General features: G+C 44.3%; 1 protein-coding gene across 8 annotated transcripts in view; it reads left to right on the top strand.

Annotated features, from left to right (window-relative positions):
• Positions 1-13,208, top strand: part of PTPRE (protein tyrosine phosphatase receptor type E) — a 108,725-nt gene that overhangs the window by 86,687 nt on the left and 8,830 nt on the right. For all 8 annotated transcript variants that reach the window (XM_063338280.1, XM_063338279.1, XM_063338282.1 and 5 more), the window contains 10 exons: positions 742-818; positions 942-978; positions 2,110-2,207; positions 3,039-3,158; positions 4,760-4,920; positions 8,054-8,189; positions 8,608-8,757; positions 10,939-11,032; positions 11,828-11,904; positions 12,975-13,109. In XM_063338280.1, the coding sequence (XP_063194350.1) occupies positions 742-818; positions 942-978; positions 2,110-2,207; positions 3,039-3,158; positions 4,760-4,920; positions 8,054-8,189; positions 8,608-8,757; positions 10,939-11,032; positions 11,828-11,904; positions 12,975-13,109 (1,085 nt within the window). The remainder of the gene's footprint in view (positions 1-741; positions 819-941; positions 979-2,109; positions 2,208-3,038; positions 3,159-4,759; positions 4,921-8,053; positions 8,190-8,607; positions 8,758-10,938; positions 11,033-11,827; positions 11,905-12,974; positions 13,110-13,208) is intronic.

Below are 13,208 nucleotides of genomic sequence, written 5' to 3'. Positions count from 1 at the left end.
GCTAGTATTGATCATCTCCTCTTTGGTTTTTGTGTAGCGTTATCAGGTGCTGCGCTACAAAGCCTTAGCTCTCCCGGGGTTCTACCAAACTACACTTGTGTCAAGTGGATATTTTAGTGTCTCAGGTTAGTTTTGGGCAATCAAATATGGTGAAGTTTGGTCTTCCAGTATGGCAGAGCTGCAGTCCCGGTGACCTCCAGGTGTGGGAGCAAAGTAAGAGGTTTGCGAAGAAATTGGAGCAATGCAGGAGAGCGCTGCTTTGGGAAGCGTGTGCTTAGCCTGGCTTGTGAGGAAGTAACTTCTCAGCCTGGAGAAGAGAAGGCTCCGGGGAGACCTTATAGCAGCCTTCCAGTCCCTAAAGGGGCTCCAGGAAGGCCGGGGAGGGACTCTGGAGCAGGGAGTGTAATGATAGGATGGGGGGGAACGATTTCAAACTGCAAGAGGGGAGACTGAGATGGATATTAGGAAGAAATTGTTTGCTGTGAGGGCGGTGAGCCCCTGGCCCAGGTTGCCCAGAGCAGCTGTGGCTGCCCCATCCCTGGAGGGGTTCAAGGCCAGGTTGGCCGGGGCTTGGAGCAACCTGGGCTGGTGGGAGGTGTCCCTGCCCAGGGCAGGGGGGTGGCACTGGGTGGCCTTTAAGGTCCCTTCCCACCCAAACCATTCTATGATTCTGTGATTCTAACATATTGCAGATTGATTAACATGCAAGTGTGTTTGCAATGTGTTTTATTTTTCTTCCAGATGATCATTCCAGAGTGATTTTGACACAAATCGATGGAGTCGCACCTTCAGACTACATTAACGCCTCATATATAGATGTAAGTTGACAGTTGTCCACTGTTGGCCAAGCTGCAAACTTTGACTGTGAATTAAATAAGTATTTTCTTGCTAGTGTACGTTGGCTTTTCATCTTTTAACTGCTATGATATTTGTTTCCGTAGGGTTATAAAGAAAAGAATAAATTCATTGCAGCACAAGGTAATTTATTCTCATTTCTCTATTCTGTACATCCGATGGCCGTATGTATTTAATTATAGATGTGTTTTAAAGGTTATTTTCAGCTGCGGAACGTGGCCAAATGCGAGGTGGGATTTAGAGGCTATGGTTTAGATGAAATTAAAGCGAGCGTGAGGTAACTCACGGCCTTTAGACCTGCAGATAGTGCTCTGAGCAGAGAGATGTGCCTTCCTCCCTCCACCCCTGCTTTGCACCTCTTCTTTTTTCATCTGTTTGCTGGGAGGTTGAAAAATGGTGTCCCTTGATAGTACAGTCTGTCTACGCAGCCCTGATACAGAAATTAGCACTTTCACATAAATTCTTATGCTGTATTTAGTTGCAAATTTTGTGAACTTTGTTACCGTGATCCCAAACACGACGAGATAGCTGCCCCTGCCCTTAAAAAAATACCCCTGTCCTGCCCAGAATGGTGAGCTGCTTCCCCAGAGTGGTTCATTGTGGTCCTTGGCACGGGGGAGAGCTGCAAAGTAGAAATCCCAAACGATGCTCCTGCCGTAGCCGGCTTAAAAGAGCATTAATAATACTTCAAGAGAGGAGGTATCCGGGGAGACCGGATAGCAGCCTTCCAGTACCTGAAGGGGGCCTGCAGGAGAGATGGGGAGGGACTCTGGATCAGGGAGTGTAATGATAGGATGGAGGGGAACGATTTCAAGCTGAAAGAGGGGAGATTGAGATGAGATCTGAGGCAGAAATTGTTTGCTGTGAGGGCGGTGAGCCACCGGCCCAGGCTGCCCAGAGCAGCTGTGGCTGCCCCATCCCTGGAGGGGTTCAAGGCCAGGCTGGACGGGGCTTGGAGCAACCTGGGCTGGTGGGAGGTGTCCCTGCCCAGGGCAGGGGGATTGGAATGAGATGATCTTTAAGATCCCTTCCAACTCTAACCATTCTATGATCTTCTAGAAATGTAGATTTGAGTGCATATGATTGTATAAAAGAAAATATGATTTTTTTTTTTTTAAGAAATATGTGGTATATTTGAAACCTGCGCAGTCTGTAGTAAACACAGATCTGGGTGAGCACCCAGTGCGCAGGGGCTGGGGGTTTTCATGCCGGTCTCCATCACCCGTCTTGAGCAAAAGTATGTGCTGTCTGCAGGACCCAAGCAAGAAACAGTCAATGATTTCTGGAGGATGATATGGGAGCAGAAGTCGGCCGTTATCGTCATGTTAACCAACCTGAAAGAAAGAAAAGAGGTAAAGAGCTTTCAGTTAGCTCTGGGATGTCTCTGTGAGAGCGTGCTCCAAAAGCAGTTGTGGCTGCTCAGCCTCTGGCCAGTCGCGCCTCTGACCACTTCCTTCTCCAGTCCCTCTTAGCGCATCTGAGCTGCTGCTCATAAATGTACTTTTAATTTCCAAAATTCAAAGTTATACGCGTATATCTTGAGGAAAAAATTCTGATAGCTCATTTTGTCCATCATATATATAGGCAATAGGACGAGAGGAAACAGCCTCAAGTTGCACCAGGGGAGGTTTAGGACAGAGATTAGGAAAAATTTCTTCACTGAAAGGGTTATCAAGCACTGGAACAGGCTGCCCAGGGCAGTGGTGGAATCATCATCCCTGGAGGGATTTAAAAGCCGGGCAGACGTGGTGCTGAGGGACGTGGGGTAGTGGTGGCTTTGGCAGCTTTGGGTTGGTGGTTGGACTCAATGATCTGAAAGGTCCCTTCCAACCTGGGCAGTTCTATGATTCTAAAACATCACAGTCCCCACAGTTAGGCACCCCCTAACAAAAAACAAACAAACAAACAAAAAACCCAACCAAAACGCCAAAAAAACAAAACATAAACCAAAACAAAACCAAAAAAAACCCAAACCAAAGCTATTTAGGTCTGCCTAGGTTAAAAAAACAACTTCAAAGCTATTCTCACCTTCTCTGCATAAATTTAAGCATCAGTATCACAAGCAAAGCGTTAAACCCGTGTTGTTCCAGATGAGAAACTCTGCATGCTCATACACATACTTAATAAACTCATCGTTTTATGAGTTACCGACAATGAAAACAAAAAACTGTATGTTTGTATAGGAAAAATGTCATCAGTATTGGCCTGACCAAGGGTGCTGGACTTACGGAAACATCCGCGTGTCAGTGGAAGATTGCATAGTTCTGGTGGACTACACCATCCGCAAGTTCTGCGTCCAGTCGGTAAGTAGCGATAAGGCTCTTGCTGGGTCTTTGTTTTAATTTTTAAAGCAAATTGTCACAATGTCAAATATTTTGCTTAAAAGAAATTCAGGGAAATTAGTTAAACAGATTTGCAAATGGAGAAAGGCGTGATCCCTCTCCTGCGCAGGGGAGAAGCTCTGCAGGAGGGCAGACGCAACATCCCTACAGGTCAGTGGATTGCAAGGAGGTCTGCTCCATTTCTTCTTGCCTATAGCCAAGGGCTACGGAAAGTCATTCCTTGTGACTGTCGGGGAGGGAGCACAGGAGCAGTGTCTTGACCTTTTTTGGGACAGATGAGTGAATTTGGATATGTTTGGGTATTTGGAGTAGTCTGTGATTATTAGTTGGCCAATGCCAGCCAGCGTTGCAGCTTGATTTCTGTTGTAGCCTTGGTCTCCAACACAAGTTAAGGCTTTAGATCACAAGGGTGATGGTGGGGATGACTTTGCTCTTGTCCACAGTCCGTAGCCTTGTAGTAGCAAATTGCTAGAGATCTTCACCCCCTAAAGGGAGGGCTGCTGTGTGTGCGGTGCGATGACGTTCTAATTCACATTGAAGACTGAAGACAACGCGGGCTGGCGAGAGGTGGTAAACCACGGATAGCTGTGTAGAACTACATGGGGAGCTCAGAACCCCTCAAAACAAGGATGGCTTCGTTCAGCATTAGAGATTCGGAACAGAGAAGAAATCTGCTGATTGAGCGTGCAGATCACTTTGGTATGAGCAGTGATCGCTGATAAGGCACGGCTGATAAAAATGCTCAGAGAAGCTGCGCTCAGAAAGCAGAATGGGAAGGAAGGAAGGGTACAGAGCCGTATGTGCTGTGGGTTAGCGGAAGGGCTGGAATGGACCCGGCTGCATTTCACTCAGTGATCTCTGCCGAGTATGTGTTCGTAGGGTTTGGTTACCCACTGATGGAGATCTTACAAAACCACTCGTCTTTCTCCAGTTTGAAAGAAACGGCCTTGACCCTGGCTAACAGACAAAGCCTGGGAGACAGACACGCTTTCTAACCTCAGGGACAGCTTGTGGTTAACGAAGGCAGGTGAAACGATGCTGAGCGCTGCTGTCCTTGCTTCTGTAGTAGCTTCTCTTCGATTCTTGAAGAGTAGGTCAGATCACGGACCTGTCAGTAGTTGGCCGTGGGAGGTGCAGCCCTTCTGTCGTTATTCATAGGCGATACGGCAAATGCTTGCCTTTGGCATCTCATGGCGACGCAGGTCCTGAATCTTTAGAGTGAATTTTGTGACTTTCGTCTGAGGCTGCTAAAAGAAGTGCCACGAGGATTTTATAAGCAAAAAAGGGGTTTAGGATTGGATCCATGATTAACATCAACTGTGAGTCTTACTCTTTGCAGTCCTATCCTGGGATTATTCCAGTTTTCACTGCAAAGATGCAATTTAATAATATATAGTAATTTTACTCTGTGTTTGTATTTTATGTGCACTGTAAACTTCTAATCCGTGAGTCAGGCTGTCAGTGTTGCAGGAATTAAAGTCATAAATAACCAGAGCAGTTTGTTTATAAATCTTTGCATGAAAAATGAAACGTCAAACTCGGAGTCTGTGTGTTCCCTGCAGCTTCATGACGGTTGTAAAGCTCCGAGGCTCGTTACGCAGCTTCACTTCACCAGCTGGCCTGATTTCGGGGTGCCTTTCACACCTATCGGGATGCTGAAATTCCTGAAAAAAGTCAAAACGTTGAATCCTGCCCATGCTGGACCCGTTGTGGTTCACTGTAGGTACGTATGTGCTCTTGAGGCCGTTCTCTTAGCTTAGCCTGGAGTTACGTGTACAATATCAAGGGTAAATGGTAATTTTCTGTTCGTAGGTTATGAAGTTTGTGTGCGTATTTACGTGTGTGTATATATATAGACGCGCATACATATATATTTATATATATAAAGGGCAATAATACGCTAAGCTTTTTGAGATCCCAGGGTAAAAACCGTTTCAAAAGATTTCTCTCTGCTGTCACTTTAATCCTGAAACACAAGTTGTTGTTTTGGTTTGGTTTTTATCCATGAGTGATATCCAGTGTTTGGTATAAATATGTTCTTTGTCAGAAAAACAGACTTGTAATACAAATCTGTGACCTTTGCCACTAAATGCTCCTCTGAGAATTCAGCCCCCACTTCTCCCACAATAAAATTGCAGTTTGCTGTGTAAATTATCCATTAAATGCTTAGAAAGTTTTGAATAAAGACTTGCATTTCAGAGACTTAAATGCTGCAATTTTAAAAATGTGCTGCATACCAACACAGAACATATTCCCACTCCTTCGGTCACACACACGCCAACTTCCTGCCATTAAAGGCTTGTGCTAAACTGTTTGAAATCTTACGGTAATGAAAGCACAAACAAACTCCAAATCAGTTTTAAAAGAATAATTGCAATCTCTATAGCAACCGTAAGCTCAGAACGGAGCAAGAAGTGTCTTTTCAGGAGCAATTATCATAGCGAGGATAGAATAAAAAGAAAAGAATAGCAGCTTTGTCTTCCTGGGTCTTTGTTTTTCAGGAAATAGTTGTAGGTTCATGTATTTGTTTCTCTTTCTCTCACTTGTGTCAGACATCTAGAAATACTCTCCAAGAGTCCTTGAAGTGTGTTTTATTGAAAAAGAGCTGTTTGTCCTGACCGAGCCAGCCTTTTTGTCTCTTCATTTCCATCCAGACCTTGCCTTGCCAGGATTCATCTTCCCTCCCGGGTGTCATACAGAAGAGGCTTAAAGGAAAGCATTAAACAGAAAAGATTTTCGTGGTCTCACGTAGTCTTTCCTTTGAGAAACCCACAATATTTTTATAGCCTTTTGCCATATGTTCTGTGGAGACTCGTACGGCGCTTGGGCTTTATTTTGCACCGGCAGGAAATTCTGTACTTAGTTTGATCAGCTGAAGTAGAGATAAATTAAAGGAAAATATAAAATATAATGGTACAACAGAACGTAGTAGCGCCGTTAAGTGCCAGTGCTGGGGGCAAGAGCGGTCCTTCAGCCTGTGTTAGAAATGAAGAATGAGAGAGGTGACACTTAATTTCCGTTGCAGTTCAGGATATGACACTATTGAATTGTTGAAAAAAGGAAAGGGAAACTCATCGATAGTGAGTAACCGTCCATTTTTAGTGGGCTTTCGTAAAAATATCACTCAGTCGTTCTGAGCAAAAACTGCTCAATTGGAATCTGTTGGAAGTTAATAAAATGCATATTTAGCATTTGGAAGTAAAAGGATTGTAGATAAAAGGGGGGGGGGGATTTCTGCCATATTTTTTTTTCCAGAAGTTTTCAGAAATATACTTTTTCAATGAGCAGAGAGCTCTGCTGAGGAACAGCTGAGTAAGGGGGGCCCCAGAGGAGGTTAAGGATGGATAAAATCAGAGAACTTCTAAGGCAAATGTCAAGGTTGGTGACATTATCAGCTTTATCGGGAAGAAGCCAGGATTGAGTTGAGCACTGATCTGAAGTAAGGTGTAACCTCGGGGCAGAGGCACGGGGAGGGAACAAGGATGTGTAAAAGAGATTGCGTCTGCAAAGGGAAGAGAAGTCAGGAAGTGGGGGACGGGCTGAGCGTGGGGCTCGTGGGTAAAAGCTCACAGGTTGGAGCAATGGAGGCAAAGTGTGAACTGGTGTTGAGCAGCCCACGCTCAGAAGCGGCTTCCAGGACGCGTCAGGAAGAGGAAGATCTCTGTAAACCGAGAGTCAGGACAGTGGGACTCGAGGTGGACTCGTCCAGGGTGGCAGAGGTCAAACATGAATGAAAGGAAGCGAGAGGGCAGGGTGCCTTGGCCACTGTGGGGTGGAAGCTGGGGGTGGTGGCCTGTGGTCAGAGGCCACAGAGGGGCCAAGGGGACCGGTGTGTGGGAGCACTCGACTGGGACGTGGTTGGGCAAGGAGAGAGGGGAGCCTGCCAAACCGATGACTGAACGCAAAGGAATTTGGAGGCAGAAGGTTAATAGCGGGCTTGTTCGCTGTGAAGAAGTTGGGTGACATTTCGGTGGAGGGCCGTGGTGCTCCATGGGTTCGCTGGTCTCCATTGTCCCTCCGGCCCTCTGGACTCGGAGGGTTTGGGGGCTTTGGTTTCACTTGGTGTTTGCTGTTCGAAGCGTGCGTAGCCACGAACCAAGTTGCATTATGCACGCGATACTTTTTTTTCTGGTGTTATTTAAAGCCTAATGTTCCCTGGCTGAAAATTGATGTGTATCTTTGGGCACGATGGGATGGGGGGAGAGGTTTTTGTTGCGTTTCGGAAGGCGGTTGTGGACACTACGGCAGTTGCTGTACAAAGCAAGGTAACAGAAGGTTAAAGGAGAGCTATTAATGCCTAGCACAGGATGCCATGCCCTTTTCCTTTGAAAGGAAGAGCTGAAAGTCGCTGGAGTTGTGTAATTTATAATGATCGTGCTCCCTCTCGTGGCTGTTGAAGGATATTAAAAAAAAAATAAACAAAAAAAAAAAAAGGTCTTTTGGGATTGGCAGTGTTAGGAAGTGTAGAACTTGTAACAAGCAATCATTAGCTAATTGTCATGCGACAGTAACCATGCAGAAAAGAACTCAAAATTAAGAAAAAAATATTTAAAATTTCATCTGAGACTGAATTATTCTAGTTGGCCAAGCACAATTTTTTTCCAAAGGTCTTTTCTAATATGATTTTGCTGTCATCATTTCTGAGCTGTTAAGAGGTGACTTTTCATGTTAAAACGTTAGACCACGTTTTGTTGCTATTGTTGCTAAGATAAAAAATGAAATTTGGGTTTTCACAGTGAGTATTTCCATCCAGTATAAACAGCATAAGTTCGACCCGTGTCATTGCTGTAGCAGTTCCTGCCGACTTGGTAGTTCCATAGAGATTTTTGTTTGTTTGTTTTTGTTTCCTTTTCAAGCGCTGGGGTGGGTCGCACAGGCACGTTTATCGTCATAGATGCCATAATAGACATGATGCACGCGGAACAGAAAGTTGATGTTTTTGAGTTTGTTTCAAGAATCCGTAATCAGCGTCCGCAGATGGTTCAGACTGACGTAAGTGGACTTTACTCAGTTGAAATTACAACTTTTCAGGGTCAAAGAAGCATGTGCTTCCATATTTCCACTCTGATATGCATCCGAGCATGTCCCATTCTGTTGCGCACCTGGATAATTAAAAAATGAACAAAGCCCAGTAGAAGGATGGGGCTGGGGAAGAAGATAGAGGCACGTTAGGGCTGTGAAGACCGCTGTAAGGCACATTATCTTTAGGTATCACATCCAGGTTTTCCCATGCACGGGAGAGTGGAATTTTAGAGAATGTGAGTGATATAACAGGAAAACTCTGGTTTACCTTAAGGTATATTTTGATCATTAGTAGATTCTAGACCAAATGAGCTGATGAAAGTGCCAGAATTCCTGGTTTCACTTGCTTGCTTTGCAATATGCTTATCCGCCCCTTTGCTCGTTCCAGATGCAATACTCCTTCATTTATCAAGCCTTACTTGAATACTACCTCTACGGTGACACGGAGCTAGATGTGTCATCCTTAGAAAAACATCTACAAACATCACAGAACGCGGCGCCAAACCTTGTCAAAATAGGGCTGGAAGAAGAATTTAAAGTAAGTCTGAAAGGCCGTTGCCAAATGTCCTGGCTTGAGGGTGTTTCAAATCAGCATTTCTAAGTGTGGAAACACTTAAGCCAAAAAGATACTTCAAAAGCAGGAAGAGCGTAACCTTAAAAGAAAAGGTCCATCAAAACGGAACAACTTGTTTTATTTTGTGCTTATCTGAATGGGTCCCGCGGTGTCGGTGAATGGGGCCTGGCCTAACATCCTGTTCTGCAAATGCTCATTCAAAGCTACGTCGTCTTACGGACCGTTTCCTATATGCTTTCAGTTTGTTTGTACAAGAAAAATGGAATTATTCTTTCGGTCCGGTACTAGATGCCAGATCAGATAACGCTGGAAGAGGGCGCTGGGTTACGTGCACCTCATTTGCATCTCAGCGGGCTCATTAACTCAGTCCTGACGGACGGCCCAGAGAATCGCAGAGAATTTCCCCATCTTGTGCTGAATATCCAGACCTGCCAGGGAAAAACAAGAAACAAAGCCTTTCTGTTCAGTGGAGAAACCCAAAATGCAGAGAGCAGCCACGCTGGCAGTTTGCGATCATTGTTTAAAACAGACTTTATTGTCCTGAGGAATTAGTTAGAACTTTTCCATGACTTCTGCTATGCTAAAATATTTATTCTATATATAGGTCTAAAGCATTAAATGACATATAGGTGTTAACTGGAGTTCATCCTTTCCTTTAAAGGATTAATTTAATCAGAATTTAGGCGCTGGGAAAAGAAAATGACGCAAAAATAAGTCTGATGATATAGCAACAAGTTCAAAAATTAGAAGCGTTGGTGTCTGTCAGAGGGAATGAAAACATGGAGTATTCTACTTTTTACAGAATTCCTAAGTTTGTTTTTGCTGCCCGCGTGCCACCAAGGCGGCATCGCAGTGCAGAGAGCAACGGTTCGTTCTGCCCGGTGTTCTGGAAAGCATTTACGTGGCCCAGGAGCGCTGAGCCCACCTACGCCAAAAAAAGCAGAGCTGCGTTGTACCCGCTACGAGTCTCTGACAGAAAGTCTATGGATCACAGTGTTATAGAGTAGCTGAAAAGTGATTTCTCACAGGTCAGGGTTGGTTTTTTTTAGTAGTTTTTTGCCAGTACTAGAGATTTTGCTGGAGTTGAGGTACGCTGCTGAAACTCAGTACCTCTCAAATACAGCAAAGTGCCTGAAAATCTGCTTGGAGTTTGAAAATTAATTTAATTTTAATGTAAATTGAATTTATATTAAATAGTTGCTGAAACGCAACTGTGTAACTATGATTGCTACCTGGGAAATCCCACCCCAGCAGAAGCGGTTTATTATTCTTGTGTTATCTCGCGCAATCTTGCGGGTGTGTAATCCATACTAGGAAAAAAACTGCTGGGGCAAGAGCAGTGTTTCTCTTCTGTGTCCTGGGAATGCTGTCAGCACAAACGGAATAAATCATAAGGAATATCGGTCTCTTCACTAGCAAAAGCTTGAAACTGGATAGAGCCGAGTTGCAGGATTCGGTGCACAGCAATCCGTAAAGTCGTGCAACCTCGTTACGCCAGAAACAGGGTGTTGTGCTGCGGGGAGGACGCAGCCCAGGACGAAAGGACCAGAGTTTTAATACTTTGAATGGGATTGTAATAATAGTAGTACGAATGAGACGAATGTGAATGCATACGAATTCAGTTTGTGTTTTGACCATAAAGGAAGCGAAGTCTAGAAAAGAGAATTTTTTCAGTACTCGAGAACAATGTGGAAGCGAAAAGCCTGGTGGTGCCGTGCTGGAGAGCCTCTTGGCTTCGCTCCTGCTGGAGGTGAAGGGTGCTGGGTGCGCTGGTCAGGCCGCCCCTGCTTACCTAAGGGCTGGCAAGAAAACAATGTAATTAAAAACAAACAAACAAACAAAAAAACCCAACAGAGACACCCAAAACTTTAAAATCTGCTGTCATTTTACAGCCCTTAAACTTTATGGATATGCTCTGGTCATGTGTTCAGATTCTTAACTATTTATCAGCATGAAAAAAATTACATAACTGTTACTCTTAATGATAATCTATAGACAGGACAATGAAATGGCTTTTGTCTCGCTTTGTGTTGCTGTTTTGTACCCGATAAAGACGCTCGGGAACGCGTTGAGTGCAGGGTATGGTGAGGGAGAACCGCTTCTCTCCCAGGGGGTTCTCACCCTCGCTTGTGTGTTTTATTACAGAAGTTAACAAACGTCCGAATAATGAAAGAAAACATGAGAACTGGCAATCTTCCAGCAAATATGAAGAAAGCCCGAGTCATCCAGATCATCCCGTGTAAGAGCTCGGCTTTTTATATAGAGAAACAAGTGCTATAAACACAAGATTCTCCTAAGTTGTCGTATACACACTATATCTGTATGTTGACAACGCACCTCGTATCGGAATAGAGCTCTGTTGGGATAACTCAAGAATCAAGGTCCTGCCCGGAGCTGGAAACTGGAATTCTGCAAAATTTTAACTTCTCTGCCTGTAAAATTCAAATATTTTCAAAAGCTGTTGTACTGTCCAAAGTGGTAGTTTTTGGTTTTGCATCATTTTTAGCTAGAACACATTTTTTTGGGTGTTTCCATTGGCCTTCCCTTTGTTTTCATCCTGCTTTTTGCAGGCATCTCTGCTCTGAAGTTTCTAGAGAAGCTGGCGATGCAAACAGCAGTATCCTCTCCTTAGAAACGTAATGCCTGTATAAAGTGTCTGCAGGCGATTTAATGAATCGGTTGTTACTTCATCAATGTAAAATATATTATGATCAGATATTTTTCAGGACAGAATTGAACAATTTAGCAGTTTCACCTTGTAACCCAATGTATTTTCTGTGTGCTCCCTTGCACACTTTAATGTCTGCACCTAAAAATGAAAGTTCCAGCCCTTCCTGGCCCTATCCCGTGTGAATGGAAAAGCTGGTGCCCTCCTCCCCACACTCACTAAATCCTGGCTAAGAGCTTTGAGACACTCTTTGGCTTTCAGAGCACAGATTTTGTTGGGTTTGTTCTTTCACAAATGTAAAAGTGGAGCAGTCAACGTACGCTTAGCAAAAGTAAGACTGGAGACTTCTTTTTTTTTTTTTTCCAGATGATTTTAATAGAGTGATTCTGTCAATGAAAAGAGGGCAAGAGTATACAGACTACATCAATGCTTCCTTCATAGATGTACGTATGCACAATTTTCATGTATTTAAATTGCAAGTCAAATATTTTGCTGTTGCCGATACGTCTTTTTAAAGGGACGCAGTCAACTTGGCTTACGAAGAACGTTAGCTTTTTTGTTTGGGTTTGGCTTACGAGAGTTTCCAAACACTTTTCTTCTCTGGTGTTTTCAATTTCAGTTTAAATGGTTGTGTAATTTAAACATTCTTGTTAGATTTATAAACTAAGGTTTTTATAAAATTGTAACAAACAGGCCGCAAAACAAATGAGCTATACAACTAACATCCAACAGTCCTGTTATCTGCATCAGGTCACTGGATACAAGCATGTGCTCTTGTGACTTAAAAAGGAAATAAAAAGCCCACATTTCGCACGGGGAAAGGCTGCCATAGTGTCTGGGAGCCAGGGTTTACCTGCGCACACCTGCGTTAATCCCTAACTTTGTTTCCTGTTGGAACCTGGGCAACATCTTCCACTGTGTCTTATTTTTATTTAAGTAAGAGAATTAATTATATCCTTAAGCAGTAAAACCCCATTAGTGATTGAGGAGTGTGGATACTACAGCTGTGAAGATCACATCAGTGTGTAAATAGAAGTGCAGCTCAAACGATGAGCGAAACGTTATCAACTGCAACTATTAGCTTTACTACAGAATTACCATAATCTCATTGTGAAATCCTGTTACTGCAGAATTTCATCCCTCCAGCCGCTACTAAAAAGTCATAAAATAATACTCAGGACATTTCCACTACCCTGGAGGGGTTCAAGGCCAGGTTGGACGGGGCTTGGAGCAGCCTGGGCTGGTGGGAGGTGTCCCTGCCCAGGGCAGGGGGTGGAACTAGATTTATCTTCAAGGTCCCTTCCAACCCAGACCATTCAGTAATTGTGAATTCAGGGGATTTTTTTTCTTGCGTTTCTGGCAACAAGCAAGAATGGGGTGGGCTCAGTGTCACCAGATCTGCCACGAGCATCACATTGCCAAGCAGCGATCTTCTTGCCGACCGTCACCTTCCCTCCCGCCTCACTTGCACTCGCATGTCACGACATAAAGGCCGCCTCGGCTCTCTCCGCAGGGCTATCGCCAGAAGGATTACTTCATTGCCACCCAGGGACCGCTGCCGCACACGGTGGAGGATTTCTGGCGGATGGTGTGGGAGTGGAAGTGCCACACCATCGTTATGCTCACCGAGGTGCAAGAGAGGGAGCAGGTAGGTGTCCTGCACCTCCACAGCAAAGCAGTTGCTGGTAACGCTGTAGAAGATGAGCATTAATATTAGATAAATTATTTGCTGCCTACAAATTCTTGT

Source organism: Chroicocephalus ridibundus, chromosome 6 (assembly GCF_963924245.1).
Source record: "Chroicocephalus ridibundus chromosome 6, bChrRid1.1, whole genome shotgun sequence".
Classification (NCBI taxonomy): Eukaryota; Metazoa; Chordata; class Aves; order Charadriiformes; family Laridae; genus Chroicocephalus; species Chroicocephalus ridibundus.
Note: the sequence above shows the minus strand (reverse complement) of the source record. Positions and strands in the feature narration are given on the sequence as shown.